Source organism: Lytechinus variegatus, chromosome 11, assembly GCF_018143015.1.
Source record: "Lytechinus variegatus isolate NC3 chromosome 11, Lvar_3.0, whole genome shotgun sequence".
In the NCBI taxonomy this organism is placed as follows: Eukaryota; Metazoa; Echinodermata; class Echinoidea; order Temnopleuroida; family Toxopneustidae; genus Lytechinus; species Lytechinus variegatus.
Window position 1 is genome coordinate 34803164 of NC_054750.1, and position 21118 is coordinate 34824281.

The 21118-nt window shown below is 36.4% G+C and overlaps 1 protein-coding gene across 6 annotated transcripts in view; it reads right to left on the reverse strand.

Moving 5' to 3' along the window:
* Positions 1-21118, reverse strand: part of LOC121423908 (tyrosine-protein kinase ZAP-70-like) — a 70976-nt gene that overhangs the window by 40320 nt on the left and 9538 nt on the right. For 2 of the 6 annotated variants that reach the window (XM_041619451.1, XM_041619450.1), the window contains exons 2-4: positions 16290-16564; positions 14352-14922; positions 1708-2261 (exon numbers count right to left, since the gene is read on the reverse strand). In XM_041619451.1, the coding sequence (XP_041475385.1) occupies positions 1708-2261; positions 14352-14388 (591 nt within the window). In that variant the 5' untranslated portion in view covers positions 14389-14922; positions 16290-16564. Of the gene's footprint in view, positions 1-1707; positions 2262-14351; positions 14923-16289; positions 16565-21118 lie in introns of those variants that run through there. The other 4 variants (XM_041619455.1, XM_041619454.1, XM_041619452.1 and 1 more) reach the window with 3 other exon arrangements.

Genomic DNA, 21118 nt, shown 5'->3' on the forward strand with positions numbered 1-21118 from the left:
GACTGGATACAAATTAATGACCTCCTAAACCACTTCCTGGCTGTTCCACAACATTTCTAACAAACTAATTGTCCAGATTAGAGAGTGATTAAGTGCCAAGCTATTTACGGCATAATTGAGATGTTATTAACGCCTTTTCTAACTGTCCCATGCGAACAAAAAAATGTGCGGTTTCCATTGATCAATGTCCATGAACATGTATATGAAACAGGGATGAATGACTTTTAGTTCAGGGAAACCAATGCAGGGGCCTCTTTCAAAGCTGTTTGTCAAATTACAAGCAATCTCATGAATGAATGGAGAAAGAAGTCAAGGGCTCATCTTAATCGCTTTGACTGAAGTTGAAATAAGAAATATTGATTAATATTCTAGTGTCAAGAAGACATATAGGCAGCATTACATGTTTCATTCATTCTGCTGCTCGTTAAGTCAAATCAGCTTTTTATGAAACACCCATAGGTTTCAACATACATGTACATGTATGTGTCAACTTGTCCTCTCTGTATGTTTTTTGTTCTTGATATTTTAAATAAAAACTGAAAGGGAAATAGATTTCTTTTTTTAGCTTCCTCAATGTCTCTGTCCATAATGGCCAAATTGCTGTGATTGCAGTATTTGAAAAAAAAAATGTTTCTCAAAGTTACAATGTCATACAAATGAAGAATTGTCAAATTTATGATAGGCTCACAATATTTCAGCTTTGAAAACTTCTGCAGATAGGGCAACTTTCATCCAGGTCGGTATGCAAATGAGGATACTGAAGATGTCATCCACTCACTATTCCTTTGGTTTTTGTTTGAATTACACATTATTGCATTTTTTTTTACAGATTTGACAATAAGGGCCAACATGACTGAACCATATAACAATTCTAATTCTACATGTTCAGGGAGAAATTTATCAGTGTTTTACTTGAAAATGAGGATAAAATGGGAAAATATAATGAAATACAATAGATATGGAGAGTTTAGTCTCTTCATTTGCATACTGACCTGGATGTGCATTTAACTATTAACTAAACTTTAAAAAATATAACTTTATTTTACATCAGATTTTGATGAAAATTTCAGTGTTATGCTCGTTGTATTTTTCTCTTTTTATTCAAAAGAACTTTTTGGGGGTGGACTTGTCCTTTAACCCTTTGAACCCTGAAATATTAGGGGTGGTGGTGACGTACAGTAATACCTCGAATTATTTGCACATATCGACCACATTCACAAACTCCCATGATTCGAGATCAAACGGCATCTTCCCCCGCTAGTTCCCGGACCGAGCCGGCTGAAGTTGTTTACCTTCTCTACAAGTAAACCTACAATGTAGTCTACAAACAGAAATATTAACTTCAGTGTCTGTTTTGGGCTCAAATTCACTGTTTTCACCAAGGTCAGATATACCAATTGCTTCCCCATAGTAAGCATGCGACTCGCCGCGTATTACACCGTGTGTTACCGCACATACGACACAAGCAACCACAAAAAAGTGGCATATTTGGGCCATTTTTTTATGCTGAATCCTTCCAAAATCATCGCCAACCTTGACTGAAATTATCGACTAAATATTCCTACAAGATGACGTCATTTCTAAAAGATCACCTGACATTTAGAATCCATGTTTTTGAAGTCACATGACTGTAGGCCGGTATTCCGGCCTATCGGGTTCAACGGGTTAAAAAGAGAATGTTTTCTCATTTCTGGAAGTTCTACTTACAGCCATCCCTTCTCTTTTAGCAAGAGCTATCAGCGCTCCTTCCATCTGCTGATGATCCATGTCACTGAAAGCCCTTGGAGTTTCACCATGCTGAAGGTTGCATGGCCTTTGAAGTCGGCACAATAGTCCATCCTCTCGCGACATATGATTTGTAACAAGTTCAATAGGGCCTGCAAAGTTCTTACCATCCTTAATGGCTACTGTACCATCGTACTGCCTCTCAATAGCATAGTGGTAGACTTCATCTTTATAGCACAAGGAGAGGGCATAGTTCCCTTCCCGGCCCAGGGACTCCCGCAGGAGAAACATCCCCTGGTGGCAGCCAGCATTGCGCAGCCGTGCCTCGGCCTCCTCCCTTGTGATCCTGCCATGGTAGAAGCGTCGTGTGAGTGGGTCCACAGGCATGGTGCGGCTGGGTTGTGTCGGTTGTTGGTGGTAGTGGTGGTTGAGTTGATGGGTTGGGGAAAGCTGGTGTTGCTGCTGCTGGTGGTGACTATTATGGTGATGATGGTTTGCTGTATTTAGGACGGAGGTCCGTTCCATGATGCATGGACCTGCAGTGAAAACACAAACATAATTTTATTCAAGTAAAGCTCCACAACCAATTTGTGTACTTATTAGGCGACCATAAACTTTAAAAAAAATTACCTTTTTTGGTGATCTTGAAGCTGTAAATTTTTTTCAACATCATTAGTCCAAGAGGAAGGATAGACTTCTCAAAAATAACTTTTCCAAAGCAACTGTCAGGAAACACTTTTTTTTCTGAATACAAATCTGTTTTTCATAGACGCAATTTTATTAGGTATTTAAATGAAAAAAACAAGCCGATAAAAATACATGCTGATATGTACATGTATAGTTCCTGGGTCAGAGATGTAAAGAAAGCAACTTCATCCCAACAATTGTCGATGTGAAATGAATCAATCTCTCTATGGTCAGTTGAAATGTCTTTCCACTTGTACACGTTCTTGACTTGCAGTCATTGTCATTTGAGGAAGTTACAAATAAATAAGGACTGTTTGTATATTTTCCTAGAATTGTACAAACACAAAGTTTCCTGTTCATCTTCAACTCTATGCACATCATCAAATTACATGGAAATACTTGTAAAATTTATTTCATAAATTTGTAGATTTGGATTTTTATTCCCACAGAAAATGAATGGTTCAATTAGCAAACAATTCTATGAAGTACGTGTATACTAATACATCATAAAAATGTAGAAGTGGTTACAGAACATTATTTAATCATATTTTAACATTTACATTTTTCGCTCATGCCGAAACGCGACTAACAAAAAATCGGATGCTATAGCACTGTGTGTAAGCGTGCCTCACCGCTGTATTCGGTGCAGGTGTGAATGCAGTTGGAAAACACTCCGTCCATCGGAAAGGACGCAGATGTTGGTCCTGTGTATAGGAGAGTCACAACCTATGCATGTTAAAACCAATACACTATTCGGGTGTTCACCCGGTGTATTGCACCTGCCAGCCCCTGGTACTACAATACTGCAAGAATCTTCAGGATTGAAGGAGGCAGTCAGTGTTGCTTGAAACCTATTAATTCAGAGCTTGATGTGAGGTATTTAATTTAATTTCGTTTCCATTTTTAATGATGGACATCACAAATTCGTGAACGAATGATGAGCTGCACTTGTCCCTGAAAACATGCCATAACTGATTTAGGAACATTTAATTGCAGAAACTCTTCTCACGATCGTAATATCAACATAGAATACCATTTTAAAAGACCAAGCAGAAAAATTACCGTACATTTGATATTTATTTCCATCAATTTGAAGCTCATTTTTGCCCCTGTTTGTGCCCAACACAGTCTAGGTAGCTAGAGCTCTCTGATTTCATCAGTTGCGCATTTTGCTTCTCTACGGAGCTAGCTCCGGATCAAAAAGAAATAGAATAACTTTGCTAACATTACCAATATTTTAGTATGGCCATAGAAATTTATTAATTCATAATAATGTAACAATAATTTACATCAAATATTCATTCATAACAATTTAGGGCTCCAACTGAGACATTCGTATTTATTTCGATCAAGCTCTTGCACTTGCGTTAAAATAGATTTCATGTCACAGTTTGTCAGGATTAATTCTCGAACATTGCATAACTCATATTCAACAAACTTTCCTCACACTCATAATCAACATAGAATAACAAATTAATTGACAATCCAGAGAAAATTACATATAGGGGTATGATATTTATTCCCAATTTAGAGCTCATTTTGGATGCAACTATATGTAGGCCTACATCTCCGGCAAGTTACTTGTTTCGGGAGGCGGGGCTGAGATCGAGAGTGAGTGTATGCGGGGCATGGGCCAGGCACAGCACGCACGTGCAGTGATAACATGGGTGTGTGTGACTTCACCGAGAACCATTCATTTGGAGATCGACTCATGATTGTTTGTGCGTAATTATAGGGGCAATTCCACAGGTTGGTGGACATGAGCTTAAAAATTCAAAGTCAATATTTTCTTGAATTTTTTAATACTTTAAGTCCTTCATACATGATAGTTTCAGGAACAAGAAATAAAAAGTTTATTTTCATACTGTATGTATACTTTGGAAAAAAATGGTCAAAAGTTGTGTCTTCCATTCTGTACCAAAACACAAGAAAAATAGTGAAAAATGAAATATGCCTTATTACCATTTTGTTATTGCAACAACATACCACTTTATATATTTCTGAAGTTTTAGAAGAGTCAAATTAATTAAAATACACAAAAGTTTTCAAGTAAATTTGTAGTACTCATTCAAAAATGAATATTGCAACCTGCTCAGGTGATGTAACGTGAGTAACCGAAAAAAATGACTTTGTTTTCTAAGAGAAAAATTCTTCACAGTTAATTGGTGGTATTTTTCTTGGGATTCTTTTCCTTCAAACAAATTTGACACAGTGATGACTATCAAAATCATTAAAAAGTACAATTTTTTATAAAAATGATGAAGAAAAACTGTAATGTGAGAAACTTTGTAATGTTAGTAACCATCATGTAATGTGAGTAACCAGTAAAAATTATCCAGTTAGGTAACATTTTCTGTGGAATGTCAAGTTTTAAGTCTCATGGTGAGTTGTAAAGTTATTTTTGATCAATCAAAGCAAAATGAGGGTACACCTCTTTGATGTGACTCTTTGTTCATCAAAATATCAGTGGTCATACAATCACACAAAAAATTGAATATTAGTAGAAGTATTCACAATGCGAGAGTGCATTAGTAAGACTTGGTTTCAATTAACCAAAGTTTAAAGAGTGTTCGAACAACACATTGAATGCCCTTACCTGTAACCCTACATGTATCGAGGCCTGGGGGAGGGGGTGGGGAGCCTGCCAGGCCCCCCTTGAGATATCGGCCATTGGCGACACGATCACTCAGAAAATTTGCGCACAGGTTGTCTTAGACATAATCTACAATACTATACAGTAATTTATTTCATGCAAATTGGTATTAAGCGATTATGCTAATTTATGCAAGTGAAATCATACTTTTCCCTCCTCCCTAATAAAGCTCCAGTTGTTCCAATTTTTGGTATAAAATCTCTTTTTGATGCTCCTAGCAATGATTTTTACACACATTATTTAATTTTTAATGACATGTGTGTTGTTAACCATACATGGACAAAATGTAACGTGAGTAACCGTAACGTAACCATATATTATCTGCACCCCAAGTAAAAAACATGTGTTCTTTATTCTTTTAAATATATACAAAGTTTGTCTCCCCTTAATATACTTCTTTGAAATGGATATAATCAATTTTCATAAAAGCCTTGTATGAGGAGACTTTTCACTTATGTCGACTTTTCATTTTATGCATGTCCAAATCATGTAACGTGAGTAACAGACACATTCCAAAGATTTGCCAGGAGCATGATAAAATTTCCCAAGTTTTGTTTTTGTACAAAGGATAGTAAAACTGTGTACTTTGTTGTGATAAGATGTTTAGTTCCTATCAATAATATTGGAGTTACAGCTCCAAGTATGTGTCTCCAAATGTAATATGAGTAACCGTGGAATAGCCCATAGGGTGTTTGAAGTAGGTTTTCAATGTGCATTTTCTTCTTCGAAGGGATGGTCCAGGCTAAAAATATTTATATTTAAATAAACAGAGTAAATAATTGCAAAGCAAAATGCTGAAAATTTCATGAAAATCGGATAACAAATAACAAAGTTATTGAATTTTAAAGTTTATCAATATTTCGTTAATACATCAATATCAGGCCTACCAACCTGTAAACATACAAAATAGGAGTGATTCATTTACAAAATAGGAGTCACAGCATATTTCCCATAGATGACTGTACATAATATATGGACAAAAAAAAGGAGAATTTTCTTTCCCTATGATATAATGGATATTAAAAATTTCCCAAAAAAGGAGTAACTCCTTTTAAAAAGGAGTAGTTGGCAGGCCTGCAATATGCACATCATCATGAATATATTTATTATGTGGGTTGATGATGTCAGATCCACACTTTCCTTTTTCTTATGTTATTACATGAAAATCATAAATGTTTCATTTGTTCAGACATGTGGAACTGATGTGTCTCCATTATGATGAAATAAGTTGTAGCAATAAATGACTAATGTACATGTACATGTACTCAGTTGTCAATCTAATTTGTTTAGTACTTTTTAATTTTTTTTTTAAATAAACCTAATATTACATAATGAAATACAAAAGAACAAGTGGAGATATGACATCATCAGCCCACCTAATGCATATTCATAAAGATATGTCTAGTACTGTTTCACTGAAATAATGCAAATTAAAAAATTTGAAATTCAATAACTTTGTTATCTGTTATCCGATTTTAATCAAATTTTCAGCTATTTGCTCTGTGAATTTTACTATAAAAATTGAGGTATATTTCCAGCCTGGACCATCCCTTTAATAGAAGTTTATTCCGGGTGCCTAAAACTGAACTTCAGGCACTAAAAAATAATGGAACTGAGCGCCCAGCCGGACGCCCGGGAAAAAAAAGTTAGTTTTGAGCCCTGCATAATGATCCATTCCAAATGACTCCCACAACGAGTGGAATCCTGTACATGTAGATTATGATGAATGTATGTCAGAATAACCATTTCCCTCTATGCTTCCCACGAAGCGGACGTCACCTTCAATTTCCTTTATAAATTGAAAAGAGAAGACATCTTTAATGTCCAGATAATCAGCAGAGGTCATTATGGCTTGCCCCTCTTTCTGCTGGACATCCTCCTTTTACCCAAAATTTGTAAAATTTGTAAAAATTGGGTACGGGTGAGAATTCAAAGCATATTTTTCACAAACTCTGATGCAAAAATGCCAATACTGTTAAATATCAATGTGAAAATGTCGATAACAGAAAACCATGATAGTGAAAGACTCCCTTGATTAAGTTCTTATTTAAAGATACATGTATAATCATGTAATGGTCAAATGTCATATGAAGTGGTGGAGTTCCCTTAATTTTTCTGATTTTTTCTACTGAACCTAATTTTCAAACTGCAAGTCTACATGTATACATTGCACAAATAATGATGTTTCACTATATAGTGCCTTTTCATAAATTACAAAGTGCTTTGAATGCACATAAAGACATGTACAGTACATGGAATGACTGTCAGACATATCAATAACAATTACATTGTATTTGTCATTAAAATCCCATATTAAAGATACATGTAAATACCAGTTGTGGTAACAATCTCAAAATGAGTTCGAGCAGAATCCAATGAAATTACAGCCAAAGTGTTAACACGTATAAATAAAAAATATGTGCAAAATAGTTCTGGAAGTAAATGTGTAATTGCTGAGAAATTAGCAAAAGAAACATGGATTTCCATCGAATGTCAGGCATTCTGTGTTACTGATCACTAGAACTATCGATTTTGAGCTAAGATTTCATGATTTCATAAAGATAAGTTTACTAGAATGTACATGTACCTGATCTAAACGTTTGATATTTTTACAATTAACCTTGATTTAAAAGACTTTCTGAAGAAAAAATTGCTTGCTGCAACTACTGTCTTTTTACCTTTCATAGAAATTTGAAAGGAGATGCATGATTCTTTTAATAATCAGTCTTGGGAGATTAAAGAGAAATAGCTTTCCCTAGTTGCTATTTATACAACTTTTTTTTCTTTTTATTTCTGTTTTACATATTTAGTTACATGTAAGAAATAAAAAAAAAATCAAGGACTTTCCCCAAAGTCATTGTTCAATTTTAAGTCTTGCCCAATCACTTGACCAATGTCCATATTTGGAATGTGACTGGTATGCGGTGATCGATAATTTATACAATGAATATGACAGGAAAGTTTCCCTTTCTTTGGGTAAAATCCTCAAGAAATAAAATTGTTTTATTGTTCCCAGAGATTATATGAGAGTTGTGGTTCATTGGTTTTGACTCCCATCTCCAGAAGGATGGGTGTTCAAATCCTAGCCATGGCATTTTTTTTTCCTTCAGCAGGAAATTTACCAAAATTGTGCTGGATTCGACCTACAAGTAGGTGCGGTGAACGGGTACCAAAAAATTCCTTGAAAACGCCGAGCGCTGGAGACAGCACCTCCAGCTTAAGCTGAGGTAAGAATAACCGAAAATCTACTTTGGGGCTGACAAAAAAGTTTTAAAATTTGTACATTTAGGCAAAATCACCTTCCACAATTACATGTAGATTTTGTTTAAGGATATTTGGTAAACTAATGCACTTGGATTTTTTTTTATAATGAACCACCAAACCATGCCTTTGTGTTCAGTTCATTCGGTTCGGAAGGGTCAAGTTCAGCGAACTTCCGTTCGTTTTGGCGGTTTGGCTATTTAACAGTGCTCACTAGGCACACTTTCAAACCATACAAGATATCATACATGCATAACAAGTGTATCAAGCATTATCAGCAAATATCCTATGAATCCAAATATTGAAATAAGATTATATGAATACAAAACTGTACAAACATCAAATGGTACAAGAATTTAAACAAATTTAGAAGTCAAGAAGGTAGAGTTCAAATATATCAAGGGTGCAGTGAAAAGCAAAACCCAAATCCACCTTGTGTAAACCCCAAAGTTGACAAAGTTCTGTATTAATATCAATATCAACTTTGGTTCCCTTCAGCCATCATTTTCCCTTATATTGAAACAATGTGCCTTTATATAACGGTGCACAAGTATTTTATCAACCAAAATAACTTGCCCGAAGTTCATACAGAGTCATGACCAAAAATATGCTTAGATATCAGCCTATTTTTGGTAACTCTTGTGTCCCAGTTTCAACTACTGATGACCCACCCTAGTATAAAAGTATGATATCATCATGAGTATACAACTTTTATCAAAGAAATAAAAACGTGCCCTACATATTGTATAGACTAACTCTCTCAATTGGAATGTCATATTGACCCAAGGTACCGTATTCATGTAATTTTCCTTCCTGAGAAATTTTAAAATCATAAATTTTAATGATCAAAATGGGACTTGGAAAATTTTCTCATAATTTTGTTTTTGAGGGCTCACAAGCATTCAGGTTAAACAGTAATGAATGTTACTTCTATGTTTCCTGGCCCACAAAATAAAAACTTTTTTTTTACTACAGCATCTCTTCTGTTTCCTTTTATTACTTTTTTCATTATTATTATTATTGTACATTGTATGTCTAATTTTATGCTGATCAAATAACTAATAATAACAGGAGAAAAATACACTGTAACTTTATACACTTAGCCCCGCTTTTTCAATAACATTCTTATATATATTTTAATGAATATCAGGTTTGCATAATCCAAGAAAGGGGACCAGGTTGGGAAGGGGGGCAGAGGAACATTCAGAACAAGTGCAACATGCTGATTAGTGAATGATACTTCCTTCCTCCTGTGGGGATACATACCTGTATTCAATAATGCATGCCACAACATGAACTCAGTCAGTTTGCCAAGTAACATGACAATGTCACTTCCTATTATTTTATCAGGGTATCAATGAGGTGTGTGAATGCTCAACTTTATGGGGCCTCAGGGGTAGTCGTTCATGAAGAATCTTAAAATCACTAACAAATGTTACAAGCTATTGAAATCCTTGCACAGGGCTCGACACTAGCGGCGGTCCGACGGTCCCAGACCGGTAAAAATCGCTGTTGGGCCAGTAGATTTTCAGAAATTGGAAGATTTACTGGTCCGACATGACCAGTAAAAAATATCATTGTCGGGCCAGTAATTTTTCCAAAAATAGCAAGATTTAAGGGTCCGACATGACCAGTAATAAAAACCATTGTTGGGCCAATAACTTTTCCAGAAATGGTCAAATTCACAGCAAACCATTTCCCCCCGTTAAATTCTGCAATTCACACACAGAATACACACAGAATGAATCGCACGTGTTACTAGAGTACTATACAGCATGCATACAGTGTACATGTAGTCAGCCACACACATATCGAAAACTTGCATACAGTATACCGGACATATAAAAACATAGCAGACGACGTTTGCAGACCTCGCGATCATCGTATGACTAGTGGTGCAGAATGTTCCATTGCGGCTTTATGGGGGAAATAGCATTACAGAGGGATAAAACGTCTTCACAAATAATGTTTCAGCGTTGATTCGCAATATTTTATGTCAATTTCATAAATTATCCTTACATTTAATATCATTTAAAGTGAAATGAATAAGCAAACTTAAATTTCAGACTTACCAATGCAGTGATCAGCTAGGATGCACCCCCGTATACATAATGGACCCGTCACAACATTCAGAGACATATCCAATTCAGAGAATAAAATTGATTTTTGTTGGCAAAAATAATGGTATCTGATATATTTATATCCATAGTTCGGACTGACAATGTATATATATTTATATATTCCTAATAAAACGTTCAGCACTGCAATGGAAAGAGCTAGAAAACCGCTGTGACTCGAACAACACACCGATCGACGTACACAAAAGCTCTGTCCAGCCCTGTGTTGAATGCACGTCGAGTGTAGGTTTGCTCTTCGGACATCAGTATCACAAAGAAAATCTCCTCTGATTTGATGATAAAAGTGCACTATTTCCTTATTAACCAATCTCCATGGTTCTTTCATGAGTATTTGCCTTATAATGTGCCCTTTATTATAATCTGGGCGGAAATTCTTGATATCATCACCCAACGATGTGACGACGGATGTAATCCACCCGGGTACTATAAAAATGTCCCACTAACCCATTATCCCAATACATATTCCTGACTATGGATGGTTTTTAGTGATTTTAATGTAATAAAGTGCCATATTTCCCACCAATTGAATGTAAAAAAAAATATGGTCATCTGATAGAAGAAGTTATTAACATTCATTTCAGGGGGGCGGAAATTCTATCTGAATCAACGCTTGTCCTTGATACACATTTGTTTGTGAAAAAGGGGTATGATGCAAGGGAATTCTGCGTGTTATAAGGGTGCGCGCGTGCAGCGAGGACCTTCTGTCCGCTAGTTTTCCATATGTCCACATGGTGAATTCTCCACTGGCCGCACGAACGAAGCCTGGCTAAACTCTGGCAGAAATCTCTCACAGAACTGTCAAAATTCACGGTTCATACTCATGAAAGGCTCTTATAATGTCCATATTTCCTAAAAATTGGAGTAACTCTGTCATCTGTAAGCAGTAAAAGGGTAAATTTTCACTTCTGTTTGGTTCAAACAGATCGGGTCTCGGGTGGTATCGTCTGAATACATATTAGCCCCACATATGCATTTATGTGTGTGTTGATACACTTGGTTTCTGACTTTCTTTCGTAGCTATTTTAATTGAGCCAAAAAAGAAACAAATTATTTATGATAATAGTTTTAGCTTTCTTCCTCTGTTTTCTTCCTGTTTTCTTTCCTTCTTTCTTTTCAATCTTTCTTTTAATTTTTTTTTCTCTATTTCTTTCCTTCCTTCCTTCCTTCTTTCCTTCCTTCCTTCCTCCTTTCCTCCCTTCTTTCCTTCCTTCTTTCATTCCTTCTTTCCTTCCATCCTTTCTTTCTTACTTTCCTTCCTTCTTTCCTTCCTTCTTTCCTCCCTTCCTTCCTTCCATCCTTTCTTTCTTTCTTACTTTCCTTCCTTCCTTCTTTCCTTCCTTCCTTATTTCCTTCCTTCCTTATTTCCTTCCTTCCTTCTTTCCTTCCTTCTTTCCTTCCTTCCTTCTTTCCTTCCTTCCTTCCTTCCTCCTTTCCTCCCTTCTTTCCTTCCTTCTTTCCTTCCTTCCATCCTTTCTTTCTTTCTTACCTTCCTTCTTTCCTCCCTCCTTCCTTCCATCCTTTCTTTCTTTCCTTCCTTCTTTCCTTACTTCTTTCCTTCCTTCCTTCCTTCCTTTCTTCTTTTCTTCCTTCCTTCCATCCCTTCCTTCTTTCCTTCCTTCTTTCTTTCCTTCCTTCCTTCCTTCTTTCCTTCCTTCTTTCCTCCCTTCTTTCCTCCCTTCCTTCCTCCCTCCCTCCTTCCTTCCTTCCATCCTTTCTTTCTTACTTTCCTTCCTTCCATCCTTTCTTTCTTTCCTTCCTTCTTTCCTTCCTTCACTTCCTTCCTTCCTTCTTTCCGACTTTCCTTCCTTCCTTCTTTCCTTCTTTCTTTCTTACTCTCTTCGTTTCTGTCTTGCTTTCTTTTTGTCCTTCATTCCTTCGGGGTCACGAAAGGCTAGAAAAATAAACTTGCGCCTTTTTTTTAATGTTTTCTTTACTTTTTGGGACCAGTAGATTTTAGGTTCGGACCAGTAAAAATTTGAAAAACTGGGTATCTACTGGTCCGACATGAATAGGTTGGACCAGTAGAAAAAATGGGTTAGTGTGGAGCCCTGCCTTGCATCTGATTGGATGAGAGCAAATTTGTCACTCAATGAGAAGTTGTTTAATAATAATAATAGGCATTTATATAGCGCCATCTATCTAGAAATATTCTATTCCGAGGTGCGTTGTTATTATTATCACCCCGGCTTTAGCTCGAGCTGCCTCTCAGCGCTCATGCATTCAAGGAATTAATCCTGCCAGGTACCCATTCACCTCACCCTGGTTGGAGTGCAGCACAGTGTGGATAAATTTCTTGCTGAAGGAAATTACGCCATGGCTGGGATTTGAACCCACGACCCTCTGTTTCAAAGTCAGAGGACTTATCCACTGGTCCACAACGCTCCAGAAATGCTTCCCAGAACAGGCATATTATGATGGGGTGACCATAATTTGATTTTCAATCAAAAATTTCTCAGTTCACACAAAATTAATCAAAATCATAAATCCCAAACGGAAGGCAAGATTCCAAAGTCAAATTAGCTTGACGGAAAAAGTAGGTCAAGGGGTTCTTGAGTATCGCGATCTCAAAATTCCATGACAATAGACTAGTGCGTGCTCGGCTCAAAAAAGTGTTATAAAAAAGTGTAACCTTAATTTTCATACGAGCGTTTTGCAAAGCTTCAGTAAATAAATCAAACAGACAAAGGTATTAGATAATTGTATCAGATGGAGTTTTAAATGCCATGTAAGTATTCAGTTGGTATCACATTTAACTTTACATTATATTTGGATACCTCTGCTTGCAAACTGGCGATTTCTTGATGCTTGTCGAGAAGTTCGGATTTTCTCAGAGCAGATGCAAAATGTGACAAAATTTGCTGATGTTTTGCCAATATTTTCTTACAGCCTGAACCCACTGGATAACAGATACAGTGGATAAGCAAAATTTTGGGGTGCCTCCATATGTTTTCATCTGCTCCAGACAATGGACAAAATGAGCAAACAATGAAATCACAGTGGATGGATGCTCAATGGATACATGTATAGAACGTATGAAACACGTATGCAAAGAGTGCACAACGAATACATACATGTAATGTTTTCCAACGGATGGCAAGATTCTTTTCTGTAATACATCCTCTCTGCATCCGTGAAGTGCAGTGAAACCAAGCCTTTATAAACCGTCTCTATGAGAATCAGTTTGGTCACTATACATGAGTAGACAGGTTTGACTATGTACTATAGACTTGCTTGTATTCTTCATTTCTCATAGTCTTGTATTTTGTAAACATGGAAAAGGATGCGTTTGGGATCAGTGTTTCCCAGATATACGTGAGAAATGACACATGACAGATTCAAACACCTTTCATGACAAAGCACAACCAAGTCTTTGTCAAAAAGTGGTGAATTAAAACAGCAGTTTCATCCTGGACATACAACATAAATGCAATTTTTCTTCAGCTCAGACATTTAGGACAAAATTGCTGTTCTGTATGTACATGTAGTTCGTCAATTTTCAAGAAAGACCTCCCAGCTGTTCATTGTGATTTGATAGGCATTTTCGATATATTCTTCAATCCGTCCTCATTGCAGTTTCGAGAACTCCCTAATTTTTATAATTTCAAGCAAAAATGGAACAATAAAGAAAAAAGTCATAAAATATATACCAACTGTTCCAGTCCAAGAGAGGAACAAGTTTATATGAAAAATGTCATCAAAGATAAGAAAAATTTCTGTATTTCCTACACACATGTATCACTACTGACAATACTTTAATAAAATAGAGACACAGGGTCGTTACAGCTGAAAATCATTCTACTTGGCTATATCCAATATAGAGAATGTTCCTGATAAATAGTTGGCAACTACAGATGTAACAAGAAGAAATAAATCTGAGTTAATCTCACCTAGCTGAAGGCTACACAACTTGTTATGAATCTCCATTACAATCCTGTGTCAAACAGACATCCACAAGAGAACTTCCACGTCTATAGCTTTGGCAAGAACTTCCTCAAGTGAAAGCATACAAGTGGAATGCAGAGATCTTGAAGACCCCTCCAGCTCGCATACACACATCAGCAAGATATCACCCCTGAATGGCTTCATGAACTAACTGACCAAGTTATAGCCAGCTGATAGAGAGAGTCGTCAACATGCAGCGGCACATATAAACTAAGACCGGAACCTGATGCCCCCGATGCTCGCTGCGTCCCAGAAATAGGTGTGCGCATTTAAATATAGAATGAGAGAGAGAGAGTAAACGGGAGGGGGGACAGAAAGAGAGAGAGTATGTGGGCAAGGGTGAAAGGAAAGAAAACTTGGCAAGCAAGAGCAGCATTCTGTAGGCTCCACAGGGACAAACAAACAGGAAATTAAACCCATCCTCTGCTGTTGCTGAAAAAAGGGGGACAATAACTGTTTCCTCGGCAAGGCAACACTGTGGTATGCCACATCCCTGGATGGCCCAGTGGTAAAGGCCTATAGGGGAGAGAGAGGGGGAGGCGGTAACTGAGCAAAAAAAAACAAAGAACAGGAGTATTTCAAGTTTTCATTTAAATTCGCAGCAAGATATAACAGGAAACTTTTATTGTAGAGAGTCATTTTCTCTCTCATATTATCAAGACAATCCTCAACAATTGAATCATTCAAGAAATCCCAAGAAAAACTATTTTGTTCTCATAGGCAACTGCCTTCATTATTAATAGGTTTGTTATAGTCTAAATGTTTTTGTATGTACGGTATTAGGCAAACTGAAATTGTGAGTGCGCTAGGCCATTTGGGAAAAGCGAGTATTATAATTCTGATGTTGACGTATTTTCTCCCCCTGTGTACATTGTACATCTATGTTACTTCATTTTAATTTGTTATCATCCTCAACCAGTTATTCCTGAACATATCCTACAAATATGATGTTTGTTTGAAAAGCTGAAATACATATTTGTTTCATAATGGACAAACTTTAATATTTTTTAAACAAGATCCATTTAGGTGTTTTAAATAAATGCAAGTATTTGCCCTAAATATATACATGTACAAGTGTATATCTTAAACTCACTTGGGTCAGTAGATCAAAACTGCTTGTTTTCTCCTAACTTACATTTTGAATGTGCACAGTAGTGTAACATGAAGAGTGAACTTCCTTTCTTCATAGTAACATTCTCTATTACAAGGATATGACACTGTGTATTTTACCATGGAAATGATGTGAGGCCTCGTACAAAGTACATCCGATACAGTGAAGTTGTTATTAATAAAAGCCTTCCGACATTAGCCCCCCCTTGTGAATGCAAGTATACAAAAACAATTTCTGATTGGTTTTCTAGTCAGTATTTGAACAGAATGTGAATGAAATCATGATCCAGATTGGCCAAACAACCATTGTTTGCACAGTTTGTTATTAAATCAGGGGGACAGAGGTTCAAATCTCAGTTGAGCTTATTTCCTTCAGCAAGAAATCATATTGCAGTGTCCCCCCCCAGGTGTATCTAAATCTAAAATTAAAATTTCTTTTATTGACGAATACATGTAGCTGTGAACATGAACTGCCAGAGTTAAAGCCAGGTTGATCATTTAAAGTCTTTTGAAAGCATGATCATCTCATTACGAGATATGCACCGTACGACGTTCACTCTAAATACCATCTTCAGTTTATGTCAGCAAATCAAATAATTGACATAAATTAATAAAGGGTGATATTCAAAACATGGAGACCTGCATAAATGTGATCCTTGATATTTTTCTTCTCAGGAACTAAAAAGAAAGGATTATCATTAAGGCTGTTTCTCTTGAAATAAAAAATATTTGCCAACTGTGAAAAAAAAACCTTCGGAAAGGAGGATACTAACCGTCACATTACAAGCAAGTATGCCTGATGCAGATGTATCGTCAACTTTCATAATGGAGCTCATGAAAGGCCTTTCATCTGTTACATCACTATGGCCCCATAATAAAGCTGCCTCAGTCCCACACACTGGTTTCTATGATAGGAGTTACACTTCACAAAGCCTCTCCTGCTTGGTTAAGGATTCCTGAAGTAGCACCATGTGATGGAAGTGGTGATTCCTAGATCTCAAATGAACCAACTTCCTTCAGTAAAACATGAAGATGAACAAGATAGATTCTGGAAAGAAATTAAGTGAGAAAGAAAAAACATACTTTTTTATAAGATACAATTGAATACAGGATAATGCACAATATAAAAATAGTAATCTTCGGAATGACTGAACACTGTAGAAAATATAGTTTGAAGAAAAAAATGGCATTTGAAAGTAAAATGAGAACATACCCAGAACCTACCAGTATCTGTATAAACTCTATACATGTAATAAAATGTACCTGTATTGATAGACATTGACTTATTGTTCAGACATATACTATATGTACATGTAAATAGTTTTTGTTGTTCTGCTCTGAAGTGCCTTGAGCATCTAAGATGGAAAGTGCATTGTACAAATCTCATGTATTATAATTTTATTATCAAACATTTATGTTATGATATAATAATAATAATAATAATATTGTACTTATATAGCGCATAATATTGGTAATCTCTATGCGCTTAGCAAATCAATTATCTATAACTTAAGAGATCAAATTATTACTATGGTTTTCATTAAAAAATAAAATATTATTCTATATTAAACTAAGTATTGTGCTACATTGTAATAAACATTAAATTTACATATATCATTACATGGTATTAATAAACGCTTTCATTATCATAGATTAAAATATACTTGAATGCCCTGCACTATCATCCTTTTAGTTTAATTTATTTTTTTTTCTTTTTCAATCTTTCTTGAGCACATCTTCACATCTCTCTTATATTTTCTAAAATACAATAGACCAAAAAAGAAGTTGATGAAATTACAAGTGGCGATTATAACAACCCGACTGCTTATTATAGTGTACCAAACTTGCAAACAATCAATGGACCAACAGGTAGCATGGACCTAATACTGAAGAATACCAGCACACAGTCTTGATCTGAACCCAAGTTGAAGACCACTTCTACGCAGGTCGGCCAAGCTAACACACTGTAACACAAAAATCATTTTTATTTTCCAAACCCTCAGAGTCCTAAGTTAAAAATGTAAAATTCTCTAGGTAATAAAAGCAGGTGTAATAACCAGCACCACATCATAATATATTACTGTACCTTTTTTAATACAAGTACTATACTCCTTTGCATCAAGTAGCCACTGAGATTTCCAGTTGTATTGCTTGCCTCTGAAATACCTTGCAATCAATGTCAATCTATCTCTCTCTTAAAAAAAAAGTTTTAACCATCTTTCTTTGTCCAATCTTTCATCTTCTTTTCCTTGTCTCACCTTTTTAAAAAAATCCCAAACAGAGCAGTAAAGTCAGTCAGTCATTCATTCACTCACAAACCTAAATTTTTGCAAGCATAGTCTGGCTCTCTGCCATAGTTTATACAGCAGCCTCTCCCTCTCCAACCTATATCGTATAAAATGGGCCAGCTTGGATTTAATTAATACTCCACAATTACATTCTGACTTCCTTGTTCTGTCTCCGTTCCATTTCCTGTTATTCCCAAGCATTGAATGAAAGTGCACTTTTCTCATGGCAGGCCAACGTGCAAAGTAAGAGGTACACATGGGCTGTGTTTACGCTATCTGAATTAGATTTTTTTTTACGACATTTGCACATGAGGGTGAACCAAAGCATTCAATGGCTCAACAAATACCGAGCATTAAACATGGCTAATTGTGTTTAAACTCAACTCAAACAATCAAGCCCAAGTCTCTACCTCAATTATTAAAAATGCATGTTCCCGCAGTTAAAATTTGAAAGTCAAGTTGATTTTTATTTGATTTCATCTGATTTTTTTAGTTGTGTGTGGTCGCATCTTTTTCTGCAATGGGCCCCTGGGCATTTTAGCCAATGTATTCTGACACAAGGCAAGCTTTTTCTCAATAAATTTTACATCTTAATATGAAGCATCCATTCGTAATATCAAGAATTGCCCTTTGGTATTACACAAAACATAAAGTTATGCTTTGTGTGAAAGGGCTATTCTTGATGATATTGAGAAATAAGATTGTGAAAATAGCTTGCAACACACATTGACATACATGTACATGTATGCTGGCTAAAACACCCTGGTGTAAAGAGCCTAGTCTGCACAGCATTCAGCAAAGCATACAGGTGTAACAGGTATTCACGCTTGGATGCCAGGTATAAAAGGGTCTCAATAGGGAATTTTCAAATTATGATAGTGTTCACATTTGAGGCACAGGGAAGATCTCTCATGAAAACAATGGAATATGAAGGGAAAATAAAAGTAATGCATTTCAGATCATGATGAAAATCAGAAGCACTGTACAATATGACTGACATGGGTTCCCTATATCCATAAAAACCTGATTATTGGATTAAAATCACAACCACTCACTAAATTCATCAAAACTGACATTTTCTTTTATGAGTAAACTCTCGAAATACCCCAATCTGAGCAGAGGGGCATGTACATGACATGTAATGAATTTCTTGCACTGTCATACTTGCTGAGCAATTCTTACAATACATGCATTGTCTGTAATGAGCTTTATTACAAAATATAACCCTACTTGCCGTCTACATTGTATGATCCCATATGTAGGGACTCATGCCCCCTTCCCTTTATGAGCCATAATCAAAATTTGTAATGTAAATATGCCGTTATTTCACAAGTGTGCCCTCCCCCCCTTTGAAAGTCACAGCATACATACATGTACAGTACCAGTCACAATTCTTTGACTCACGTTTACACGTTATAGTGTGCGCGGACGGGTCAACCCGGATGTCGTGTTGCGTATCTCAAACTACGTTTCGCTCAGCCAGTCAAGGACAATAGTCCACGGAAGAACGTGTACCGTTCGATCGGTCACGAGAAGAGAATCGCCTTGTTTGGTTGGCGGTATCAAACGTAACGATCATACATGCTTTTCACGTTCTGTGCGTGCTGCGACATTAGTTCGGGCTTTATGAATGCACTCCGCGCGGAAGGGGGATCGCCCAGAAGTTACGAGTTTGGGATCGCCTCGTTCATTCATGGCATGCACTGTAATTCCAGATCGCGGACCGGAGATCCCGCCGGCCCCGGGAGTACGTCTTGACATGTCACAAGCATTCACGTTGGTGCATGAGGCATGGCACGGCTCAACTTACCGTACCGGTACTTATCACCATAGGCGGCGAAGTGGGGGGGGACAGGTCCCCCTAAATTTGAGGAGGGGGGGAGGTCCCCCTAAATTTTTAGTTGATAACCATTTTTCTTTCTTTTTTTTTTGCTTGTCAATTTTTCTTTCACATGTGTCCATCACAAAATTTCAGGTGGACCCCCTTAAATTTTTTTTGGGCTTCCGCCGCCAGTGCTTATCACTTGTTTTTCACGCCCAAACATTTGACAATGAAATAAAAGATCTTCAACCATTATATAGGATTTTGTGCCCAAAAAAATTGACAAAAAAAGATCTTCAACAATAATATAGGAGGATTTCGTACCAAAAAAGGTCTCCAAGCTCGTCAGAGGGGGGGGGGGGGCAGGGATACATCACTTGCATGTGCTGTATCTCCAGTCTGCCCCCCCCCCCCCCGTAGGTACAGCTAGTTCCTGTTCTGATAGTACCAATGTCTGAGTTGATAGTAAATATCATATTTTGGGGGCTAAACCATTTCAAAAAAATTGTTATTCTATATCATTTACTCGTGTTCACATAGATTGTTTTACATTTTTTTTATTCATGGATGCTTCTAACTTTCGAATTAATTTATTTTCATTTTGTGCAGGCGTCTCCCGACCCAAAAAATGTAGGGCACTCATTGGAACTCCTACGTCACATGCGCATCTTATTTTCTTGACGACCCTGTTTAGTGTTGTAGGCCTATTTTTTTATCAAAAATGTTCATCTCATTTTTATTTTGAATGATCAATGTATTTCCGTATTGCATGGAATTTTAAAGAACGAATGTGAAATGAATTTTGCATTTGTTAAACTTTAAATATTTTTCTCTTCATATTTTGGGTTTTGCAATATGCGTTTTGATATTTTTTCTTTATTTTGCAGCAGGCATTGAATAACAGTTTTAATTAATTTTCTAGTTTCCTATTAATGGGAATATGTAATTCATACAGAAGTGAGGACTTTCTTTTTTTTTTGCTTGTTGAATTTTATTTGGATGAAATGACCCTCAATTTTAGGTGAAAACCTTTCTTTTTTTTGCTTGTCAAACTTTCCTCAGAAAATGTGCCCCCCCCCCTTTTGAAAAATGCTGGATCCGCACCTGGCTAAATGTATGTTGTTAGCTGAACATGAATAATAGTGAACCAAATCCTTGGGTGTACAGCCCTCACCAAGTACCCTGAGCTCATATTGTACATGAAAGTCATATCATTAAAAAAAACATATCTATATGTAGCCCTTGAATTTGTAGACCTTTGTATCCATTCGATTTAAATGCAAATAATTTATGTAAAATGATCAAAGAATGATAGATAACCCCAGTATCTGTTTCTCCCTTCTTTACTTGGATCACAAAATGTTCATATTTATTCTGTAGACATACATGTATGTGCACACACTTCACTGTAGCTTCTAACTTGATAGCTTAATAGAATTGAATTTGTAGCAAGAGAAATCTGATTACTGGGCCCCTTGTGTAGGGTTCATAC